At 36.2% G+C, this 26,854-nt stretch overlaps 1 protein-coding gene across 1 annotated transcript in view; it reads left to right on the top strand.

Moving 5' to 3' along the window:
* LOC137392126 (uncharacterized) overlaps positions 1-23,305 on the top strand; it is a 39,254-nt gene extending 15,949 nt beyond the window's left edge. Inside the window, exons 7-20 of the mRNA XM_068078755.1 lie at positions 1,238-1,310; positions 2,003-2,219; positions 2,324-2,479; positions 3,322-3,439; positions 7,778-7,903; positions 11,701-11,883; positions 12,609-12,723; positions 16,588-16,716; positions 17,028-17,472; positions 18,187-18,257; positions 18,581-18,715; positions 20,337-20,606; positions 20,704-20,791; positions 22,434-23,305. Of these exons, the coding sequence (XP_067934856.1) occupies positions 1,238-1,310; positions 2,003-2,219; positions 2,324-2,479; positions 3,322-3,439; positions 7,778-7,903; positions 11,701-11,883; positions 12,609-12,723; positions 16,588-16,716; positions 17,028-17,472; positions 18,187-18,257; positions 18,581-18,715; positions 20,337-20,606; positions 20,704-20,791; positions 22,434-22,570 (2,263 nt within the window). The 3' untranslated portion in view covers positions 22,571-23,305. The remainder of the gene's footprint in view (positions 1-1,237; positions 1,311-2,002; positions 2,220-2,323; positions 2,480-3,321; positions 3,440-7,777; positions 7,904-11,700; positions 11,884-12,608; positions 12,724-16,587; positions 16,717-17,027; positions 17,473-18,186; positions 18,258-18,580; positions 18,716-20,336; positions 20,607-20,703; positions 20,792-22,433) is intronic.
* Positions 23,306-26,854: the final 3,549 nt, after the last annotated feature.

Here is a 26,854-nt window from a genome sequence, read left to right as displayed (position 1 = left end):
TGATAGATCAACTCTCTTGGAGTAATCAATTGTATTACTCCAAGAGATTAATTGTTTATTGTATATCAAATGTATTACAAATAGTTGACACTGTTTGTAATAAGGTCTTCAAGTCATTTACTCTGCTCTAGTTTTACAGCCCAGACATTAACTCAAAATCCGCCATAACATTTTATTATCAGTAGCCATTTTATTTATGGTATACACATTTATCATAATCTAGCTCCAAGATATGTCGCTAATGATTTATTTGTGTTGCAAAAAAAGCGTTCCAATGAATTGAAAATCTACATCATCATCTTGTTCCAGGATATCTTATTCTAGCAAATGATCCTTCCAAATATTTGCATCTTCTTACTTACCTATGCTAAATGTTTTATGTATGTCATTTGAAGGTTTTAAGATCTTTCATGGTTTGTGTCCTTGATTTTACAGGACAGTTACAGGTTCTCAATTCATTTCACCTTACGTGAGATGAACAAATTGCATCCAACCACTACCAATCTAACATAAAATAGCTAGCTGCTTTAACAATCTCTCTCCTAATATCTACTCTCTTAGCAAAAAAGGTATTTTAGACGATATATGTCGAACCATTTATTTGACTTGATTGGGTAACTGTTGCCCTTTTTTCTTTTTTTCATTATTTTTGTGTGGCATAATAGGTAAAACATTTCTGTTTGAAATAAAATTTTGTCAATAAAATAAATATAAAAATCATCTCTACTGACATAGATCAACAGGTTGAATTTTAATCGATGCATTTCATCAGTGTCTAGCTAACAAATTGATTAGGTAATTATATGGATAAATTTTAATTACTACTTTTATGGATTATGTCGCAATTAGTTTTGGCTTTGATAGTGCACTTCAACTCATTGCGTTTAATTGGTCGACCACTTTCCTTATGGCACTTTGGACTGACCAACACCATTGCGTTCTGATACTTAGCTCATTGCATTTCAATTGGCCTACTACTTCCCTTAGAACTTTGAACTTAGCCAATACCATTGCTGTCTGATTCATATAACAAGATGTCAACAACAATTTTTGTTTTGCTTGTCTGCAGTTGAGTAGCTTACAGAAAAGCTTCAGAATCATAGGTTGGCATTCTCCCAAAGAGCATCGGAAAGAGAATCCACCTACTAATGAATGTCTCAGGCCTAAATGTGTTGTCATATGTGGTGAGCATACACATTTCTGCATTGTCATTCATGTTTTGATGTAAATATGACAGGATACCGTGGAAAAAAGATGATAAGAAGAAGTTATCTGAAAGCCTATTGGACAAACAAGATAGCGATGAATTCGTGAGTCACTATGAATCTAATAAGAGAAAATGTAGTTTTTATTATAATAGCAGTTGCTACTCGCTGTGTTTCTATTACTGGCCATGAGACAAAGCTGGCAATTATAACAGGATATCTGAAGTAGCAATATTGATAGTAACATTAATCAGTATGGTCTCGTACATTTGAAAAACAGACGGTAATTTAATCTGGAGCACCATTTTTCAACTCAATTGTACAGTATTTATGTAAATGGGAGTTATTTACACTTTGCACTCAACGCAATCATTCTTCTCTTTTATTTTCCACTCATCCTTCTTCTGCTTGCGTTATGATGTTCATTAATTTGTATTGTCCAATTTTTTACCTGCTTAACTGTTTGTGCATGAATGTTTGTGTGCGCAATTTTGTGTTTAGACAGTGTCATGCTTAGTTCATTCTCTTGGTCGTTTCTCGCAAGATATATTTTTGTATCATAAGCTGATTGCTTTTTTCCTACGCCTTATTTCAGACCACGTGGTTTGATTGGCTAACCGTTGCCCTTTGTTATGATTCTCGTACGACATAATTTGTAAAAAAACAACCTGTTGTGCTAAGGGGGAAAAATATTTTAATTTTTTTGTTTGTTTCTGTAACTCCACTCTTTTGATTCGCTGACGTGATGAGATTCAGTGAGTCTTGTTACTTTACTTCTCACTTTACCATGTGTCTAGGACCAGACAGAAAACAGCAGTGCAACAGGAAGTTCGGCGTTTGTGAAAGTACTTTCGTCACAAGTAGAGAAAAATAATCTGACTTCAGCCGGTGTAGACGATGACCTAATGGGAATGGAAGTCTACATCTGCGTCGCAGACTATGTCCCAGATGGAGCGGAAGAGCTCTCATTAAATAAAGGGGCAAAGTGCATAGTCCTCGAGAAAAACGGAGATGGTAGGTAGTTAGTATACATGAATGTTGTATAGGCCTAAGTTGTATACACTGGAGCTGATTGATGGCTTACATGTATTTATGTTTGTATCTTTCATCATTTCTAGGCTGGTGGTTTATCATGCGAGAGAGTGACGGGCACCAGGGGTATGCCCCGGGCTCATTCTTATCTCTCAATTCTCCTAAAGCTACTGAAGGTCATGAATACGCAGAAGTATTACCTTCGGCCAAATATCAGATTACATCAGACAATTTGGAATCTGGTAGGCTGAGCTGCGTGTAGCGTATATCGGATCGTATGTATATGGAGTTACAACTACATACGGTCAAACATCAAAAAAGTTGATGTTTGACCGTATGTAGTTGTAGCCGTCGTATGTTAGTTGCAGTTGTTATACTTACACAAATAGTTTGAGCTGGTAACTTACTGTTACTATCACTGCAAGTACTAGGATTGCTAGTAACAGCAGGGTTTGCCCATGTTCAATTTACCTTGGTTTATTTCTATCATCGGTGCCATAGATGTGAATAAATGTTGATGCTAACACACATATCACATCAAATATATAGTCTACATTGTTCGTGTTGTTTTAATATATCTTGTATTTATTCCTCTTTTATGTTCGTCTCTCATCAAATAATGGACTTCAAATATTCTAGAAGCCATATATACTTAACTATCTTGCGGAATACAGTAATCATTGTGAGTTAGTTTTGCTAGCTACTTTTAATGGAACGTACATGGTCACACAACTCCTCCAGTCATACTGCGTATTAACAAATTAATGAAATTTTTCCAACTTTTCAAAACTGGCTGTTTTATATTTTGGTTTCGTTTCAGTATTAAATCCTTGTAATTGTTGCTAAAACAATATTAATTAGTAGGCAATCTTTTGAGAAAATATTGTTTTAAGTACATGCTCAAGTGCAACAAACTTTTCTTTGACCGCTTCAGCAACCTATACAAGCATATCCATAATTACCATGTCGCAACTACCTTCATTATTCATTGTCTTATAAAATAGGCATATTTTTTATAAAAGCCATATCTTTCCAATCTCTCCTCAATCCAAGTTTACACTCATTTTCAACTGTCATACTTTAGTGATAACAGTGCGTGCTGTTACGAGCTACGAGTCAAAAAACACAGATGAAGTGTCTTGTCAGGCAGGGCAGGAGTTGGAAGTACTTGAGATGGATAGCAGTGGCTGGTGGACAGTAAGGTATGTTTTATCATTGTATAGCATGCTACAGACATATTACTCACTCCATAAGGGGAGCGCCGATATGACTGGCCAAGAAAAACATTGTATTACTTTTCGTTTGAGTCAAATAGCTAATGGACGGGAGGTAAAAGCTTTCATCATATTCTAAAGATTATTTGTTTTCTTACTAATAGGTGGTTCGTGCTCTGTTAATAACGTGTTCATTATTTCTCTACTAAGCATGAGGCATAGCTCCTGCTCCATCGCTGTTATTAGAAACTAAAGGCGGGTGGGTAGTCGCTTCTCACTTAAACAATTGAGTACAATATTCAAGAGCTCAGCAACCATCAAACTCACTGACTCACTTGAGGCGAAGGTGTTCAGTCATAACTCGGTGCATAACATGATGAATGACTCACTGTGCTATTTATAGCAGCGCTGCTAGAGGTATAACGTCTAGCTTCTGGGGACATTGTACCTACCAACATCATTGCTGCAGGACGCCTATATGAATTATATGTAGAATTCTGTTCTTATTCAATAAATGCTTCCAACATTTTTTAGTCATAAATTCATTTTAAACGAATTTTTCATTTTATTCTGGCAAGGTTGGCTAGATCCCAGACTTGAAAAGAAGAATTTTTTTAACAAAGTTTTACAAATAATTGTACCTTTGTAGTCAGACTCCTTGTACAGTTGTTGGAAGTAAAGCGGTGAGTGTATCACAACTCAGCATTATCTCAGTGGCAGTGAATGTCTGAAATCTAAAATAATTTCTGTGAACGTTCTTATCATATATGTTTGGCTGGCATCAGCTTTTAAGATTATTATACAAATCATGTTCCTAGCAACGAGTTATCAGTTCAGTCAAAATGTAACATTACAGCTTCCATCTGGGTTACTTACTTACAGCCCAGTAAATCAAGATAATATTCGTAACAGGCTTCTAGTACGATCACGTTACCGTTAAACCTCTATTTGAGCGCCACCCTTATTTTAACGCTACCTCTAGTCACTACACCACTACTATAATAGTAGAAAGGTTGAAAATAATGCATCATGGCATTCAAATACAGTTTTTACAGTAATCATGGTGTGATTAAAAGATTCTTGACAAAAGAGATGTCATTAGTGGCAAAAGGTAAGTTCGGTAGCCAGGTGAATATAATCCTGAAGTAATATTGTTCAATACCTCCTGGTTGAAATATTCTTGAATACTTACATGTATGTATATCTTTGCGACAATTTTCTGTGACATCAAGTTCAAAAGTATTCACTTACTAAAAAAATGTGTTAGGCGTTTGCTCAGAGGCTGCCTGAACCTTTAAACTGGCTTACCAGTACAAGTTATCCGTACCTCAAGGTCAGCTATCTGTACCTCAAGTTCAGTTATCTGTATTTCAAGGTCCTGGAAATTGCAAATTAGGTGTAACCTCAGTTCTTGTTTCAAAGACCTTGAACAGCTTCACTTATCCTGACTTGCATGCTCATAATGGATCACTGGTGACATCAAATGCTTTCTCACTGAATAGGCCACACGATTATAATCATTTTTGCAGAGACTGGTGATAGACTGTGGATTATGTTTGATTGACAGCATCATGACAGTGCATAATTAGGCTGACCGATGCTGTTGTTACTTTTTCATTAGTTCAAATTTTATTATTTAATTTTCAGATTGTTACCAGTTAGTAACCTTATGGCTTGCTCATCTTTTTGAAGCTATCTTGCAAATAGCTTGACCTGTCAGATTTTCAGGTAGCAGCAGGTTCTTTGAAAATAAGTTTCGGGGTTGTCTGTACACGGTCCATAAGAGAAGATAACTAAAAAAAAATTTTTTAGCGGTTTCACACATCAGTATTATACTGATGTGTATTAACTATAATAGTTAGAATGGTATGTTGCAATAACGGACTGATTTTTGTAAGTTATTTTCATTGCAGTGTATCTATAGATACCAGACAAGACTTAACGAAAGCAGATTGTTGTGAATTGAAAAGATTCTATGTATAGTGAAAAGTGCAGACAATTTGGAGTTGTGTGTACATGTACAAATCCGTGGACACGTCAACCAATATTATGCGTAGATAAATTGACAAAGCAAGAGCCCATGTATTCAGGGCAATCGGTATGAACACCACAGGAGCAGACGTGGTTCAGAGGTTAGTACGCTGGCATATAATCAGTAGGTCAGTGGTTCGAATCACAGAAGGACCATTGGTGGTGTTAGGACGAGCATCCAGCCACAATTGCTCCTGTGCTAAATCCCATGCACAGATGGTCACAGTATATTTAGTTCCTGGATAAATCTGGTTCGGAATAAAGTGCCACACATGCAGCAGAGAGGAAATAAAGTGCCACACATGCAGCAGAGAGGGAGTAAAGTGCCACACATGCAGCAGAGAGGGAGTAAAGTACCACACATGCAGCAGAGAGGGAGTAAAGTGCCACACATGCAGCAGAGAGAAAATAAAGTGCCACACATGCAGCAGAGAGGAAATAAAGTGCCACACATGCAGCAGAGAGGAAATAAAGTGCCACACATGCAGCAGAGAGGAAATAAATCTTAATACTAAAATTAAATTGAAAGAAATTTGAAATTAAAAAAGTGTGTGATATCTGAATTGCTTTAAATGACTCATACTTGTGATACTAGGCATACACTCAATTTATATTTAAAATCTGCCGTAAGTTTTAGTGCTATTACAAGAAGAGCTGTTATGCTACACTTAAACTCGAAACCGAACTTTTTAACTGACCTTGATAAAGGTCAACATTCAGGTCGTGCAGGTAGACATCACTGTTCATTAGAAAGCATCAGGAGGAAACATGGGTACAAATTATTTTTATTGGTCAATGTTATTGAAGTATGTTTTGTTATTCATGCTGCATTTGGATATCAGAAAAAAATTGGGTGACTTTATTGCGGAAAGAATTTGTTAAAATTTACCAATCAGTAAATTAATGGTTTTTTAAACTTTGGTTCCTAGTTATATTTATCTATATGATATTGAAATCAGAACAAAGAATAAGCAATATTAAGAAAATAAACATACTTACGGTCATACACTACATAACAATGATCTCTATCATATAGCACAGGTCTCTATCATGCACTAGATGGCAGTGATCTCCGTCATACTGCAATGGTCTCTATCATGCACTGCATAACAATGATCTCTATCATATAGCACAGGTCTCTATTATGCACTAGATGGCAGTGATCTCTATCGTACAAGCCTCTTGTAGCATTATAGTTAAAGTTTCTAGCTGTGCTCTGATTGGCTGTTGTCATTATCATTTTTGCAGTTTTACGAGTCAAGATTAAAACAAACATCAAAGATAGGCTGAACAATTATACTACGCTCAACAAGTTATCCTTTTGTAAAATTTATAATGCACAAGTTGAGCATTGATAAAAGCATTGTTCCGTGTATAACATCCTCACGCCTCGCGCTAGCAAAGACTGCCGCTGTTGGGTAGATTTGGAGTAGCATAATCCTTCCTATAACAAGAGCCGTGTCCCTCTGTTTGAAGCCACAGTTGGAGGTGGTTAGAAAAAGACTTCAACGTAGAGGATTTGAACTCGTGACATTCATCTTGGTAGACCGACACTCCAAAACCTGCTCCAGTCTTCCGACATTTTGAATTACTTGTAATTGTAGATATACAATTGTACACATACTTATTACATTTGGATCTCTCGCAGCACGCGGGAGTGCCAGGGTGCTAGTATCATATAAAGTGTATCTGGAATATCTCATCATATATTTGTATGACCTTATATTGTTCATTTGGTAGGGTCACTTTAGCGCTCTAAGTCAGTCTTAGTTGTCAGAACTGGTTATGCTCATGGGTTGCAACAATATTTAGTGGCTCTCTTCAACTTATAACTAATGGTTGTGCCTGTATATTTTGTCTTTTATGGGGGTTGTCATCAGGCAGCCTTTCTACTGCACTACTGCCAAAAAAGACAGACGCTGGGCCAAGTCAAAGATTTAGTTGCGATTGGCAGCTTTGTTGATAAATCGCTGCCATCCGATTGTAGGACATACTAACAGGTCATGCTCACATATTGGCAGCGCGTGTTTGTTGAATTAGCCTACCAGGAGGAAGTTAACCCAATCTCTTGCCGATTATCTTCAATCTTATGGTCTTTATTTAACCTTTACACTGAATGATAAGATAACTCTCGTTGGCCTCCAAAAACTACCGCTTTGAGTGCTAACTTCCTTCATTATTTAGCAGGTTTGACACAAGAAACTGTAGAACATTAGTAGGTGGAACGTCGTTTATGCGGTTGCTAGGTTACGGACACACTCGAGTGCATATTTAATTTTATGGTCTGATTGTCAGGACTGGTGGTAAAGTTGGGTTAGTGCCTGCTGTTCATCTGGAGCCTACATCATCAGATACTGCCAGGTCTAGTCAAGTTATTCTGAGAAACAACTCCCTTTACGCTAGAAACCCTCCTCCACGAAGGTAAGTATGCAGTGTGCTTTTAAACATCTTGTTCAAGGGCGCTACATAACTATGGAGCAATGAGTTATTCTTGCACAAGCAGGACAGCGAGCTTGATACTCGCGTGTCATTGTTGTAGTTTGCATCAGTTTTATCTTCCCATAATCCTCAGCATTCGATAAGCCACTTTCCTTACCGCCTAACTTGACATTTGATTTGGTAAAAATTACACGTTGTACGTTTGATGATTGTATCATCGGCAAAAGAGAAAACTGCTAGTCATTGGCAGTAACATACCGACTAGGAGTGTACTAGTGGGATTTGCTTACTGCCTATTTTTATATTGTATATGTGAAGTCTTTTAGAATGCTAGCATTCAGGTACATAATCAGAGGTTCAGATCAATAGCCGTGCTTTCTTTTGAAAGGTACGAATTTAACTTTGTGAAGCCAAATTTAGAAGGATTTGTCATTTGTATCACTGCTGTGAAACATGAGCTTCATTATGAAACTGCCTTCGAGCTACAGTGTATTTTGCGAGAGCAGTCATGGCCTAGTACTCCGGGCTGTTGGACATACGAATAACAGGTTCGGGTTCAATTCTAAAAAATGTTCTTAAAAACACGCACAGCCTCTGCTTGCAATAAGCTAAGCAGACATCCTAGATCTTTGATAACATTTAGCATTACACTGAAGCCTGGTGTTAGGTCTTGGATCTTTAGCACACGTATTGACAGTTGGGTTATAACATAAATTTATAACAAATACGAAATGCGATGGCAAAAGTATGAGATTATGCAAAGAAACCAATTGAATCCTGTCTGTTTCAGCTGGGAAAGTGCTGATTTTTAATTACGAAAAGCGCGCAATGTTCAATAATTCGTGAGTTATGTAACTGTGCTTCAGCTAACCTCTGGAATATGAAAAGAGGAAAATTGACAAACCTTTTCAATGCTTGTTTTTGACAGTCAACTAAATATCATCCCAACCGATCATGGCACAGTTGAAATATGCTGTTTCAAATAATCACTTTTTATACAGGTTATTGTATTACTTTGACATTTTGTTTTGTCAAAGCCGCACATTGCTTTATGAGTTTTTACTTGGAATACAATACCATAATGACAAAATCTGACAAAGATGACATATCTAGGCTGACTCTCATCCAACCTTCTTATTACTCATCTTAACCATTATCACTCCTTTCTGGTAATGGTGGATATGTTACATCATAAGTAGGGTTAGTTAAAGGATGTCCATTGTTACCCACCCACCTGTCTGCTCTCGGATAAGATAACAATGGGATATTGGGAGGTTTCTCTGAAATTTGTTATTACCAGAGAGCTGATCACAACACTATTGACTAGCCATATTGCTGACAACACTTGACTAACTACTAGCCATATTGCTGTCAACACTTGATTAACTACTAGCGATATTGCTGACAACACTTGACTAATTACTAGCTATATTGCTGTCAACACTTGACTAACTACTAGCCATATTGCTGACAACACTTGAATAATTACTAGCCATATTGCTGACAACACTTGACTAACTACTAGCCATATTGCTGTCAACACTTGATTAATTACTAGCGATATTGCTGACAACACTTGACTAATTACTAGCTATATTGCTGTCAACACTTGACTAACTACTAGCCATATTGCTGACAACACTTGACTAATTACTAGCCATATTGCTGACAACACTTGACTAATTACTAGCTATATTGCTGTCAACACTTGACTAACTACTAGCCATATTGCTGACAACACTTGACTAATTACTAGCCATATTGCTGACAACACTTGACTAATTACTAGCTATATTGCTGACAACACTTGACTAACTACTAGCCATATCGCTAATTATTGACAAGACTACTGACTACTGCTGGCCTACTGATTATAACCAGCATTTTACCTGGATTAGCTGCTCACTGTTCTTGTTACATAAAAAGGGTGGAATGTTTACATAAACTTAACGCGGGTCTGTGTTTCTTGAATAACCTGTGATATCAATTCCTAGCAGGTCATATGAAGATTTGGAATTTGTCTTTTGTTACATCACAGTCAACCCTTCACATAAGAATTCAACTTTTTCCATTATTTGTTTGGAATGATTAAACCATCGTATGTTGGAGCAAATACATGTATGTTTGGAATACGTTGTGTTTAGTTTAATTCATTTTACAATTAAAAAGACTTGATGATCGTACAATTTTATAGTATTAAATCAAATGCGTTACATAAAACCGTGTAAAATAAACTCAAAATATGTTGTTAATGTCACATCGCCTCTAAGTTAAAGATTGGCAAATTGAGGTGTAGCTGCAACATACATGAAGTGGTATTAGTTAGTGTAACTTAGACTATAACAATAAATATACTTCTACATAGGCATATAACTATATATATACATCTATAAATCTATATATATGTATATATATATATATACTACTAGTATATATAGTACTACTAAATAGTACTATATATATATAGTACAAATAAAATATGTATAAAAATGTATATATAACAATTATATATATATATATTTATATATATATATATTTGTTGTTGTTGTTATTTATGTTTTTCAATTGTACGGAAAGCCTTACCCTAGCTGTTTTCACCAAGACTATCACTTGCACTGGTGTTCTTGAAATCCATGATTTTAAAACTAATAAATGACGGTGTAATACTTTTATAACATCATTCAAGCTATGTAGAACCAAACTGTATAAAGGAGAACTCAGACTTAACATTTGCAGTTTTAGCCATTAGCTTCAACTATAGCTATGAGCTCCAACTCAACTATAGCTATTAGCTCCAACTCAACTATAGCTATGAGCTCCAACTCAACTATAGCTATTAGCTTCAACTCAACTATAGCTATGAGCTTCAACTCAACTATAGCTATTAGCTCCAACTCAACTATAGCTATTAGCTCCAACTTAACTATAGCTATGAGCTCCAACTCAACTATAGCTATGAGCTCCAACTCAACTATAGCTATTAGCTTCAACTCAACTATAGCTATGAGCTTCAACTCAACTATAGCTATGAGCTCCAACTCAACTATAGCTATTAGCTCCAACTCAACTATAGCTATTAGCTCCAACTCAACTATAGCTATGAGCTTCAACTCAACTATAGCTATTAGCTTCAACTCAACTATAGTTATGAGCTTCAACTCAACTATAGCTATGAGCTCCAACTCAACTATAGCTATTAGCTCCAACTCAACTATAGCTATGAGCTCCAACTCAACTATAGCTATTAGCTTCAACTCAACTATAGTTATGAGCTTCAACTCAACTATAGCTATGAGCTTCAACTCAACCATAGCTATATGCGAGCGTCATAATTCCTTTACATTTTTTAGCAACCTGTATTATATCCGCCCTATAAAACTGTTTGTCTAGTTTTCTTTCTGTTTGGCTATTTCACTATCTGAATACTATCTGAATATGTGCTCTTTTTATGGCATAGCTGCTTTTCCGTGTCTTAGTTGCATGGTTCAAACAGTCTGTCAGTGTTTTGTTTGTATAACACTCACTCATCTGAAAGTGTCTTATTCCCATGAAACTCAATTGTTTGTCAATCATATCTCTATGACAATCACTCGTCTGTCTGTGTCATATTCTTATTACACTCGTTTGTCTGTCTGTTTTATCTGTATGATACCTACTTGTCCGTCTGTACCTTATCAGCGTGACATTCATCCATGTGTTTATGTTGTATCTATATGACACTCATCAAGCTCGTTTTGTTGTATCTGCACCTATATCCTACACTCACCTGTTTGTGACAGGTATGATTTACCGTTGCAACCTCCCGAGGCAGCTTCGAGCATAGAAACAGATCCTGCTTACATCAGTCTGGAAAACAGCTCTCCAAAGATGGCTGCAAGACGACTCGTACCCCCTGCCTCTAAAGCTGAAGGAATACTCAATTATGTTGAAATAGCGTTTGATGATGAGCCCAATCAACCTAAGTGAGTAGCACCTGCAGAACATGCCATGTACTTTCAACTGATATGTGTGAATTGTTTACACTATCTATATTCAACTGATACATTTAAATTGTCCACACTATTCTCTCTCTCTCTCTATATTCGACTAATTTTTAAATTGTCCACACTACTCTCTACACTCAACTAATGTCTGAATTTCCCACACTGTTCTCTTCGTCTGATGTCTGGCTTTTTAGTTGAATTTAGTATTTTGCATGTTGAAAGTGCCAGTATAGCATGGGAGATGCAAGCTGCTGTCTATCTGAACATATCAACGCTTTTACTTCGCTTCTGTATCAAATGCCTCATATACCGTAGTATCTGGTTCCTGTAGAGAGTGGAGGTACATGCACTTGTAACGTGTACAAGGTAGCATGTGGTTCCTGTTGCATATCTGAATGCATGCGCATGTAGAGCAAACCATGCAGCTAATGGCTATGCGCGTTAGTTATCTACTGGAAGGTCTTGCGCTAACGATGCCTGCTATGTTGGCAAGGGTATGTGTAATGTGAGCCGTCTGATCATATTCACCTACTATTGTGGTTAGAATTCAAGCTGGTAAGAATTCAAGAATACGCTGGAACTTCCTCTTACTCCGTCAATGTTTAGCGATTGTAGTTGCACGCCTCAGCAGACATGATCTAATTTATTACTATGTTTTCTGGTGAGTTCAGGGATTACTAGCTTTCTCTCTCTCTTTCTCATAGGCTCACTAAGGCTTCCACCCAAGCTTTGCTCGCAGTCAATAAATCTGATGTAAAGAAGCAAGACTCTATTGTTTACACACAAATAGTCCCTAGAAATCTACGCAAGCCAGATGAGGTTTGTTTCTTATATTTATGAAAGAAACAGATTTTAATACTGTTCACAGCAACCTATAGGAGCTATATAAGGTTCGATACTCTTTAGTAATAGGTCATAAGTTGCGTATTTGTGAGTGGGCAAGGGCTCTCTCAAGCAACCCCCAATGTGTATCTCTGGAAGAAAAGCGATAACCACTCTTTTCTTTTTTAAAAGAGTGTTTAGCTGATCCCCTTGCAAAAACTTCTGCCGAAGCAGTTATTGCATGAAGGTACGTTCGCAATAGGTAACCACACCATATAAGTTTTCTAGAAAAAGTTTTTCGGTGAAGTCATGAGGTGAATAATTGGTGACGTATGATCTGTTTATAACACAGCTCTGCGGAGTTAACCTTTGGCAATCTTCTGTTGATTCAGAATAAACAATTCGTGATCTAAACTATACTTAGTCGAAATTTTCATTTGTTATCACATTGCTCATTTGTCAGTTTTAACAAATGACCACCTTGATGATAGCAATGGTTGTTACAGCCAATTGGCCATTGTAGCTTATCAGACTGTTTTTAATAATAGCTATGCTGTGTTATCAAAAACTGATAATCTATATACTATGGCCAATTGGCTGTAAAAACCATTCCTTCAATCTACTGTTTCAATTCACTGTTTCGGTAAACAGCTTCGGCCACCGCTTCAATCGACTGCTTCGAACTACTGCTTCGATTGATTGTCGACAATTATTAGAGGTGCATTCAATGCAGCTCAAAATTTGTTTTTACAAATGGATCAGGCAATTCAGATCTGCAAAATTGCTCACAAAATCATGTAGTCTAACCAGTATCTTTGGTCAAATACATCTTTGGACTATTTGTAATATTTTTAGTTATTTATTTTTAGCCAAGTAATGTAGTGATTAGGTATATAGGCCTACATGGTGACTAGATATATACGTGATGACTAGATATATACGTGATGACTAGATATATACGTGATGAGTAGATATATACGTGATAGCTAGATATATACGTGATGACTAGATATATACGTGATGACTAGATATATACGTAATGACTAGATATATACTTGATGACTAGATATATACGTGATGACTAGATATATACGTGATGACTAGATATATACGTGATGACTAGATATATACGTGATGACTAGATATATACGTAATGGCTAGATATATACGTGATGACTGGATATATACGTGATGACTAGATATATACGTGATGACTAGATATATACGTGATGACTAGATATATACGTGATGACTAGATATATACGTAATGGCTAGATATATACGTGATGACTGGATATATACGTGATGACTAGATATATACGTAATGGCTAGATATATACGTGATGACTGGATATATACGTGATGACTAGATATATACGTGATGACTAGATATATACGTGATGACTAGATATATACGTGATGACTAGATATATACGTGATGACTAGATATATACGTGATGACTAGATATATACGTGATGACTAGATATATACGTGATGACTAGATATATACGTAATGACTAGATATATACGTGATGAATAGATATATAAGTGATGACTAGATATATACGCGATGACTGGATATATACGTGATGGCTAGATATATACGTGATGACTAGATATATACGTGATGAATAGGTATGTACGTGATGACTAGATATATACGTGATGACTAGATATATACGTGATGACTAGATATATACGTGATGACTAGATATATAAGTGATGACTAGATATATACGTGATGGCTAGATATATACGTGATGACTAGATATATACGTGATGAATAGGGATATACGTGATGACTAGATATATACGTGATGACTAGATATATACGTGATGACTAGATATATACGTGATGACTAGATATATACGCGATGACTAGATATATACGTGATGACTAGATATATACGTGATGACTAGATATAGAAGTGATGACTAGATATATACGTGATGGCTAGATATATACGTGATGACTAGATATATATGTGATGACTAGATATATACGTAATGACTAGATATATACGTGATGACTAGATATATACGTGATGACTAGATATATACGTAATGGCTAGATATATACGTGATGACTGGATATATACGTGATGACTAGATATATACGTGATGACTAGATATATACGTGATGACTAGATATATACGTGATGACTAGATATATACGTAATGGCTAGATATATACGTGATGACTGGATATATACGTGATGACTAGATATATACGTAATGGCTAGATATATACGTGATGACTGGATATATACGTGATGACTAGATATATACGTGATGACTAGATATATACGTGATGACTAGATATATACGTGATGACTAGATATATACGTGATGACTAGATATATACGTGATGACTAGATATATACGTGATGACTAGATATATACGTAATGACTAGATATATACGTGATGAATAGATATATAAGTGATGACTAGATATATACGCGATGACTGGATATATACGTGATGGCTAGATATATACGTGATGACTAGATATATACGTGATGACTAGATATATACGTGATGACTAGATATATACGTGATGACTAGATATATACGTGATGACTAGATATATACGTGATGACTAGATATATACGTGATGACTAGATATATACGTAATGACTAGATATATACGTGATGAATAGATATATAAGTGATGACTAGATATATACGCGATGACTGGATATATACGTGATGGCTAGATATATACGTGATGATTAGATATATACGTGATGAATAGGTATGTACGTGATGACTAGATATATACGTAATGACTAGATATATACGTGATGAATAGATATATAAGTGATGACTAGATATATACGCGATGACTGGATATATACGTGATGGCTAGATATATACGTGATGACTAGATATATACGTGATGAATAGGTATGTACGTGATGACTAGATATATACGTGATGACTAGATATATACGTGATGACTAGATATATAAGTGATGACTAGATATAGAAGTGATGACTAGATATATACGTGATGGCTAGATATATACGTGATGAATTGATATATACGTGATGACTAGATATATACGTGATGACTAGATATATACGTGATGACTAGATATATACGTGATGACTAGATATATGTATACGTGATGACTAGATATATACGTAATGGCTAGATATATACATGATGACTGGATATATACGTGATGACTGGATATATACGTGATGACTGGATATATACGTGATGACTAGATATATACGTGATGACTAGATATATACGTGATGACTAGATATATACGTAATGACTAGATATATACGTGATGACTAGATATATACGCGATGACTAGATATATACGTGATGACTAGATATATACGTGATGACTAGATATAGAAGTGATGACTAGATATAGAAGTGATGACTAGATATAGAAGTGATGACTAGATATATACGTGATGGCTAGATATATACGTGATGAATTGATATATACGTGATGACTAGATATATACGTGATGACTAGATATATACGTGATGACTAGATATATACGTAATGGCTAGATATATACGTGATGACTGGATATATACGTGATGACTGGATATATACGTGATGACTGGATATATACGTGATGACTAGATATATACGTGATGACTAGATATATACGTGATGACTAGATATATACGTGATGACTAGATATATACGTGATGACTAGATATATACGTAATGACTAGATATATACGCGATGACTAGATATAGAAGTGATGACTAGATATATACGTGATGGCTAGATATATACGTGATGAATAGATATATACGTGATGACTAGATATATACGTGATGACTAGATATATACGTGATCTACCATAAACCATATTTTTCAGCCTCTCCAGACATCTTCAGCAAATGGAAAGAAACCAGAACGAGGAAAGGCTCTAAAAAAACATCCAACACCTAAAATAGAAGAACCAAAATCTGCCAAAAGCACTCCTAGCTCACCCAAGACTACTCCCGTAAGCCCCTAAACATTTCTAACACAATGTTCAGGCGTCTGCTACGCACATTTATTGTTTTAATGATTGAAATATTTCTGCTCACTTCAGCTGTACACTGTGATGGCCTTCTCTATGGATACAGTAAGTTTTTATCTAAACTCATATGTTGGCAGTGGGACTCTCTATACCCTTTTATCTTTCTTCGGTTTCATCATGATCATGTAGAAAGAGAGTGGCAGATGTGCTAGTGTCTGATGAGTTCTCAGGGTTGCAAACAATCTGGATGTTGCAGCGTAGGCTCCCATGCCATGTATTGCTCTTTCTTGCAGGGCAGAAACTCTCCAGTTTCTACAAAGTCTCAAGTTCAGCCACAGGATTCTCCCATCATGGCTAAACCAAGGATTATTCGTCCTCAGGAACCCCAGCATAATTATGAGAATCACATTATAGCCTCTGTTCAACCTCTTAATGCTCCCGCAACAGAAAACGCAGCCTATTCAAACATAAAACTGGTTTCTCCTCCAAAACAAACAAATGAAATTCTTCCAAAGAGGACATGCGTGTCAGAAACGTTTGATACAGCTAAGACTCCAAATGCAAATGAACATTCGAGGGAGAAATTGGATCTCTTTGAAGTAACCAAACAAGCAAAAAGAAACCTTGTTGCACCCAAAAAGATGAATGACACACAACAAAACCTAAATGAAAGTGCACCTGTAACAGCCCGAGAGCGCCTAAAGAAAACTGTCGCACAGAAATCTCTAGATAGCATAGGTGAGATCTATCTGTCATATTAGTTTTTCTGGTCTACTTAATTATCTTTGAACTATGGTACAAATTCATATTGTTATGCTTTGATGCAGCGAGAAAGAATGAATCAATGCTGGCATATCGCCTCAACCGTGAGTAACTCCTGTGACTCGTGTATCTTTTACTTGCCTTCCTCATTTTTCCATCAATTATCTGCTACATTTTTTCAAAAGTGTGGTTTTGTAGAATTCAGCCTTCCTTTTAGCTTAAGCTAGACAAGATGGTTTACAAGGATTCCTATGCATACTGATTAGCTGAAGACAATGCTCCTCTGTCTGCCACAGTTTTATCCCGCATGGCAGCCTTGTCACAATTCAATTCAATGCTTTTGTCACAATTCAATGCTTTTGTCACAATTCAATGCATTTGTCATAATTCAATGCTTTTGTCACAATTCAATGCTTTTTCCACAATTCAATGCTTTTATCCAAACTTTGTATAAGGTGATATCACTGACCAGCAAACCATCAGTTTGCTGGTATTTTTAGCCTTTTACTAGTAACAGAAAGTGATAGATGCATTATGCATGTACGCGCACTTATATTGCTAGTTACTGCTAGGGAGATTAGAAGCATATATCGCTACAGCTCATTGTCAGTAGAGGTGATTATTATAGTGTATTGTTCTTGGTTGTATTACCTGCTAGACTGGTGACATTTTCTTTTTATTGGTCTGTAGACTATCTGAGAAGGTCTTCAATCGAGCCACCACCAGCTCCAACAGTTGAAGCCCCCATTCCATCTACCACGGTATGTGTCCAGTAATTTTTTTAAAGGAATTTTTTAGTAGACACCTTATGCTAGTCATTATAAGCTTTTCATTTTGTGGCTCAGATGTGCCTTGGCTTCGGCCTGTTGACCATACTCTTGTTGCATGCATATTCTATGGGAGGCTTTATGTGTGAGCTCTGTTCTAAGGTCTACATATTCTATGAGTATTAGATTTTGAGAACTGCATGATATGTGATCGTTAGAGAATGAGTACTACACGTGCTTATTGAATGTGCCATGAATGCGATCCACGCTTTGTTAGGTAAAATATGTGATATTATTTAAAACTATTGTGATTTTAGACCAATAGTCATTCCTCTTTGGAGTCATATTCTCCAAGCTTATCAAGAGCTCAAGCTATCTCCTCGTATGACGGCCCACCAATTAGTGGCATGCTCATGTTCACTAAGGGAGACATAGCTACTGTCATGTCCAAGGTAAGCATTTCCATTTTACTTCATTTTACATTCTTTATTGTTGGAGATATGGTACGTTGTCATGATTATATGGCTTACTTTGTTAGATGCCGACATGATTACTATTATTATATGGTTTATTTTGTTAGATGCTGACATAATTATTATTATTATATGGTTTACTTTGTAAGATGCTGACATGATTATTATTATTATTATATGGTTTACTTTGTTAGATGCTGACATGATTATTATTATTATATGGTTTACTTTGTTAGATGCTGACATGATTATTATTATTATATGGTTTACTTTGTAAGATGCTGACATGATTATTATTATTATATGGTTTACTTTGTTAGATGCTGACATGATTATTATTATTATATGATTTACTTTGTTAGATGCTGACATGATTATTGTTATTACATGGTTTACTTTGTTAGATGCTGACATGATTATTATTATTATATGATTTACTTTGTTAGATGCTGACATGATTATTATTATTATATGGTTTACTTTGTTAGATGCTGACATGATTATTATTATTATATGGTTCACTTTGTTAGATGCTGACATGATTATTATTATTATATGGTTTACTTTGTTAGATGCTGACATGATTATTATTATTATATGATTTACTTTGTTAGATGCTGACATGATTATTATTATTATATGGTTTACTTTGTTAGATGCTGACATGATTATTATTATTATATGGTTCACTTTGTTAGATGCTGACATGATTATTATTATTATATGGTTCACTTTGTTAGATGCTGACATGATTATTATTATTATATGGTTTACTTTGTTAGATGCTGACATGATATTAATAATTGTCGTTTATAAATAACTTCAATTGAATCGGTAATCCATGTGAACAGATTTCTTGTTGCATACATGAGAGTAATCACAAAACCTTTGAAGGTTGTCAATGATGTTGATATCAGTGAAAGCAATGGCTGGTATGTAAAAGCAATGGCTGGTATGTAAAAGTAATGGCTGGTATGTGAAAGCAATGGCTGGTATATAAAAATGACTCACTGATTATGAATCTTGTTATGGTTGATTTATTCTCTCATTTGCACATTTGTCTCAGACCAAGTTCAACTCTTCGATATTAATCAGTAGTTGATATGGTATCACAGCTTTATTTACACAATCAAAGTAATACCTGTTGCCTGATTTTAAGGAGTTATCAACACATGGTTGTGATTTTAAGGAGTTATCAACACGTGGTTGTAAATGATAAACAGGATATGGTTATGTTATGATTGTTACAAATCACGGAGAATGATAGACAGATGTGATACCGCTATGAAGTAAACAGTATACAGTTAGATCAGGTTTTTGCAGTGTGTTTAAAATGAAGCTCTTGGCTGCTGTTTTTCACAGAAGTGACCCGATTCACAGGGTTGCTGTTTTAGGAGAGTTTTACTGATGTTAGTAGGTTTTCTTACTTGCGATGAGCATAATTATGTGTTATAACAAATGCATGGGAAGTTACTTATGAGGTATTACTTGCCTCAGAGCGGTAGTGGTGAATATAAAACTGCTAAGCTCTGCTCGCCGTACTATATTCCGTTCAATGCATGTTTTTATCATTGGTCAAACAAAATGACTCGTGTTATAGACTGGAGACATAGGTTGGTGGTACGTCAATCTCAAGGGATTGGAAGGTTATGTACCCGGTGGGTACTGGGAAGCGTGTTCCAAGTCAGCAAGCCCACTCCCAAGGACTAAAGTGCCACAGCCCATGCCTAGAAACCTGAGCCCTCCTACCTCTGGCAGCATTTATGAAAATGAAGCCTGGTATCATGGCAAGCTGTCAAGACCTGAGTCTGAGAAGTTATTAGCAAACTTTTCTAATGGTATCTATGTGATACGGGAAAGTGTTAACAGGGTGAGTTCATCCTTTTATTCATGACTTCCTTCACGACTTCTTTCCTGTCTGGTTTCTGTTTAGCACTAGCATATTAAATATTATGTTGCTATTTTAGGTGGGAGACCTAACCCTGTCAGTGAGATGGGAAGGTAAAACCAGGCATTTTCCGATAGAAGCCAAAGATGGAGGCCTATTCTACATTGGTATGCATAAGTAACTCTAGTTTAAATGCGTGTCTCATGTGTTAGCGTCTCATGCGTGTCTAATCACAGGGGTGCAAGAGAGCTGTTGTGTAGGATAGTGAGCATTGCATATGCATTGCCTTCTACTGAGAGTAATCCATTGAATAGAAGCATTACCGAAAGTGCTGCCAGGCAGTGCAGAAAGATGAAAGTGCTGCCAGGCAGTGCAGAAACGTGGAAGCGCTGCCAGGCAGTACAGAAACGTGAAAGTGATGCTAAGCAGTGCAGAAACGTGAAAGCGCTGTCTTGCAGTGCAGAGCTATGACAGTGCTGCTAGGCGCTATAAAAATGTGATATTATGCATTTTTGAGAGGCAAAGTATAGCCAAGATTATTAAGTGAAGTTTTACCTTTATATAGTGGCTCAGAGCAGAACGTGCTGCTTACTAGGATAAGATATGAGCATATCAACTCTTTTACTATTGATAACCGTGCAAACGGCTCACCTATATTGTTTATTTTGACAGTAAGACGTTATAACGGCTAGGAATTAACACATAGATTTAACACTTCAGTCAGAAATTTTATCACAAGGGATTTAAGATATCGCGGTATCATTTTGCCTTAATAAAACAGTTCATTTTCTTTTACTCAGACTTCACAGCATAGTATCGCACAGTCTTTTAAAATATCAAATTTCTGGCTTACATGGATGAAAGTAAAAATTGTAAACCGCAACCTAAATGTATTTCTGCAGCTCACACTTGTGAAATTCTTCAACGTTTGGCCTCAGATGTTTTCAATAACCATAATTCCATATTAGTAAAAGAGGGTCTGCAAAAATATTAGCGTTTTTCTTTTGCAGATGGTTTTACTGAACTAAAAAATATCAACCATAGCGTCTATATTTTAAATCATTGATTCCTTAACCGGGTTTTCTGCTGATTTTAAATTCCATATTAGTAAAAGAGGGTCTGCAAAAATATTAGCGTTTTTCGTTTGCAGATGGTTTTACTGAACTAAAAAATATCAACCATAGCGTCTATATTTTAAATCATTGATTCCTTAACCGGGTTTTCTGCTGATTTTAAATTCCATATTAGTAAAAGAGGGTCTGCAAAAATATTAGCGTTTTTCGTTTGCAGATGGTTTTACTGAACTAAAAAATATCAACCATAGCGTCTATATTTTAAATCATTGATTCCTTAACCGGGTTTTCTGCTGATTTTAAAGAATTTAAGATTGAAGCTCTAGTTTTAGGACAGAAACTCTAGTTTTTAGATCAGAGATACTGAGTGTATAGATCAGAGATACTGAGTGTATATCAGTCAAATATATTTTAGCAAAAGTGGTTTCCATCAGAACAAGCACAACAATTCTATAGAGGTAAATAGATTGTTAATTGGAGTTGTGGATGTGGATTGGTTAATACATGTAGAGTGGTAATGCAAGAAAAAAGTTCGGAAAGCTATAATACAAGGAGTGTAACTATTCAGGAGTGTATACAGATAACAGCATCACTTAAGCAGTCTGACAAGATAAGCTATTGTTAAATATGTACGCAAGTAATGTGTTTCCGTGAAAATAATTTTGTCTGAAAAATATGTATTCCTCGAACTGATTTGGTGAATTTTTTTCATTGAAAAAGTTTTCATATGTTTTAGGAAAGCACGACTTCAAGACCTTAAGAGGTGTTATAACACACTACAGCAAGCACGCTCTGTTCTACACGGAAGCAAATGAACCTGTCAAACTCAAAACTCCTGCAACAAAAACCAATGCTTACTCTCGGCCACCGTAGTCTGCAGAGGGAATGAAGATGCACGAAGACGTGCGGTGTTGAGCGCATATTTACCACGAGATATTCATAAATAGTCTCGGTGGTTTTTTTGTTTGAGATTAATGTCCAGTCATCACTACATGCCATATTTCACCTACGAGCTTCAATTTTTAGACACTTATAGATAATACTTACCACTCTTGCCAGCACTTTTATATTCAATAATCGGTATTAAGGTATGTATTGAGCTGAGATGCTATCTGGTCCTGTCTAGACATTCGCAAGCGTGTGTGCGGAAGATATCTGTCATGCATTTGTTTTTGCCGAACTTGAACTTTTAATTAATCTAGATGTAGGTGAACATTGGAGTTTTATTAATGAGCGTAATGAAATGTGCCTGATTAGTACTTCATGCATCTCTAAACGTATCTGCATTGTGAGATTGGGAGATCAACTCAGTTTCCGAAAGTTAATATTGGTTGCATCATTAGTATTTATACACAAGCTTTTAGTGTACTGTTTCCATATAGTGAAAATAGTCACACGCAAGCCTGGTATCTCTTCACACATGGTACTTTGCATACAGTTACACAGTCAGTGACTCATGCTCAAGTTAGCTGCCGCCGGCCGGCCTCTTTCCGCTTTTTATTACACATTTATGTCTGAGTCTGGTCACTCTAACAGATGTCTAAAGCCTTTCAAGTGTTAGAAAAGCTCTGTAATTTCTGAACAAAATGACATAAAATATACAATTACGTGAACAATAAGAATGATTGCTTCATGCTGTTTGAGGGATTATAGCTATCAAATGAGCGGTACCAATGTCTATAAATAGGAGTTATTCTCTCTTCCTGTGAAAGAAATGGAGACATGAATCTGTGTGAGTCACACTGTTGTTACAATGTTTGACACACTTAACTGCAAATGTAAAATACTTCAGTTATTTTTTACAATAAAATAGTTTATGCTATCTTAGTTTATGCTGGAATTGCAAAAGATTAGCACTGGTATATAAGAAATGCAAAATATAAAGAATGTCACATCAATGATATACAGCCCCCCTGTATATCATTGATGGGGGGCTGTATATCATTGGTCACATGATCTAGTAGGAGTAGATTCGAGCACAGTCAAGTTTGTGGCAGTTTATTGTTCAGTGACAGGTATTGTACCTTTGTTAAGTTACTCATTGTGACCGAGTGTGAACTCTTAAGAAGGTTGTTGTCCAAGCTCATCGACTGCAGGTTCAATTCTGAGCCTAGTAAGGCACTTACTTTTACTCTTTGTATTTCATGTGAGTAATTCAAAGAATATAATCGTATAATCTGCAACGCATGATGCATGTAATTAATATATGTAAGATAGAGAAGGATGTTGACTAAGGGGTGTCGGGACAGTAAACATGAGTTGTATAACACTAGCTAACCAGCAAGTGGGAAACGTTTTGAGAGGTTTACAGAGTACCAAAATCTCACGAGTTTTGTATTTAACTTGCAGCAGAACTGACGCCTAACTTAGTATTAGATTTTGCTTTATGGATTGCCAAAACAGAAATGCTGGTGTCAATGTAACACTTTGAAAATATACCATATATGAGAAACTCACATCGGCAGAAGTTAATTAATCATGAGTTTTATTTCGGTGAGAAAGTTTATTATACAAACAGCCATCAATGTTTTTTATTTAAAAAAGACTTTCATAAAAAATTATTGTTACATACCTATATTATGATATATTTATATTCGTTTTTTTTTGTAATTTGACATTAATTGTTACAAGTGATTTTTTCTTACCCTATTTGTAAGTTTGTTTTTGTTGTTTTTAGGGTTGACACAGTATTTCCCATGGCGGTTATTACCGCCAGTTTATATTGGTTTTTACCGCCTCTGGAAAAACTCATTTTTGTCTAAAAGTGGCAAAAAGCGGGAAAAACTAAAAAACCTCTCTTTTGACAAGTTGTCAAATGCTTAAGCAAAGAATAACAATACACTTACACCATTAGCTGTCATAGAGCTTCTTTATGACTCTTTAACGGTACACAGGCTAAAAAAGCGCATAACCTTTATAATTGGTTTGTTTACTAAATATTGAATGAAAAGACCAGATCACAAGATAATATTCGTTTATTTACATATATTAAATATCAATATTGAATAAAAAGCAAAATTGATATGTGTGAAACATGACAGTAAGCATACTACAACAATTAGAAACAATTAGAACAATTAAAATTAGAACAATTAGAAAATAATTGAAAAATGAAAGCACATGAAGATAATGCCAAGTAGTCGAGACCGGTGAACTGAACAAACGGATTAGAGTATTGAGAATTGATTGTCTAAGAAATGTTAATCCTTGTATTCGGCCAAATCATACCCTAAAGAAATTGTTTTTAAGTTTTGGTATCAAGCTACCAGTTTGGACGCTTTCTCCACTCCAAGCCTGTTGCGCAGCTTGGTCTGCACTAAGGAAAAAGTGCTAAACAATACACATCAAAACAGTTTTATTATTGGACTGTAAAAGGCTCATCGTTATTTAACGTTGGCCTGTATCTTGGGTGTTGATTTTTTTCTAATTTTTCCCACTTTTAAACACTATTTTATTTCCATTGCTATTGATTGGTATAAATATGGAGTCACACAAGTAATTGTTTGGTCCAATTTTCCATTTCTATTAAATTTCGTTGTTTAGCAAAATATTTGGATAAAAAATCTCTGGCGTTTTAATATTTCCCAGTTGTTCCTGGTTTTTACCAGTTGTTCCCGGTTTTTACCAGCTTTTCCCAGGAAAAATGCCAACCCTGGTTGTTTTTTTGTTCATACTGTTCATTGCTATTTTTATCAGTTGTACAAATTGTAGTTCAGTTACTGTTAATACAAAGAACAAGGAGTACCGATACACGCTATTTAAATGGAAAACAAAAATTGGATATATGTATGAACATATAACTGTAGCGGAAGAGTGCCGAAACCAAGGTCGGCTAACTAGCCGACTCCAGGGCCGATGAAACAACCAAGCTGAGCGTCGGCTCAGTAGGAGGTACAGTTGCCGTTAAACCATAACTGCCATGTGCAACTTTTATCGTATTTTCTAGGTAAATCAGACGCGCTGATTCCGATTTTGTACTCAAAATAAAGATTGGTCCACTAACTTTCAAAGTCATGAAGGCTTTTTTAAAGCGTTTCAATATCGGTCTCAAAAATCTTCTCAGTCTTTTATGAAAGGTAGATAGACTATTTAAAATTGCTCGTAGCTTGTTACAGGATGTTTAATAGGCTGAACGCTGAAACAAATGAGCTCAAAAAAGCGCAATTTTATCACAAGTTAGCGTTGTTATCGCGCTTTTTTGAGCTCATTTTTAAATATGCAATGTTAAGTAGCTTATCTACCTTTCAGAAAAGACTGAAATTATTTTGAAGGCTGAATTGAATGAGTTCCTCCAGGTTAAGTTGAAGGGCTGCCAGTCGGAGAGAGACAGGTCTGTGAAAGAAGCACAAGAGGGAAGGACTACAATGGTTCAGACTTTAACTGTCAGCCAGCTGGCACTGCTCATGCAGCAGCTGATAGCAAAGCAAGTCTAGCACCTGCAGTGAAACATGAAAAGATCAACTGCAAGAGGGCATTGATAGGAAACCCCTACAATGCTGGGGGATATGGAGGCCAGGGGCACGTTCATGCGAACAGTCCTAGCAAGAAGCCTCATAACTGAGATAATGGCAAAGGGCCGCAACAGTAGTGCCGACTAGTTGCTCTAAGGGTCCGTGCTGATCTCAACCAGGCAAAAGATACTCCAACCAGCTGATTGAAGATGTTCTGCCAGAAGGAGCTCCAGCCCAAAACAACCCGACGATTAATGGAGAGCCGAGATGGAGGAAGTCTGCGCCTACCATTCTGGCAGAGATGGTGGCGAAAAAGACTTTGTTCATAGCTTTCCACAATTATTATAAGGCTCTGAAGGGCAGGTCGGTCGAATCAAGCCACACCAGGCTGTGCTGCAAGAGGTGCGTTTGGAGACCAGCCAGAAGGATTGCAGCCAGTGCATGGTCAGAAGCTCATCTTAACGACTGGCCTGACTCGCCTTACACCTCTCTTTTAGACTCGGAGGACACTGCATAAGGCTGATCTGTCAGATTCAGGAGTGTCCGTCTCTAAAAATCTTGCTTTATGAAACAAGATGTACGAGACAGATCAGGCACAGGCTCTGAACCAGTCCCATTCTACAAGCCACTTCCTTCTCAGAAAATTCGAGGGGTGGCCCGTCCAGCTCCTGAATACCGGGTGTACCACTAACTTGCTGTATAAGCA

This window comes from Watersipora subatra, chromosome 3 (genome assembly GCF_963576615.1).
Source record: "Watersipora subatra chromosome 3, tzWatSuba1.1, whole genome shotgun sequence".
In the NCBI taxonomy this organism is placed as follows: Eukaryota; Metazoa; Bryozoa; class Gymnolaemata; order Cheilostomatida; family Watersiporidae; genus Watersipora; species Watersipora subatra.
The sequence above is the reverse complement of the archived record's forward strand: the minus strand, read 5'-3'. Positions and strand labels throughout refer to the sequence as shown.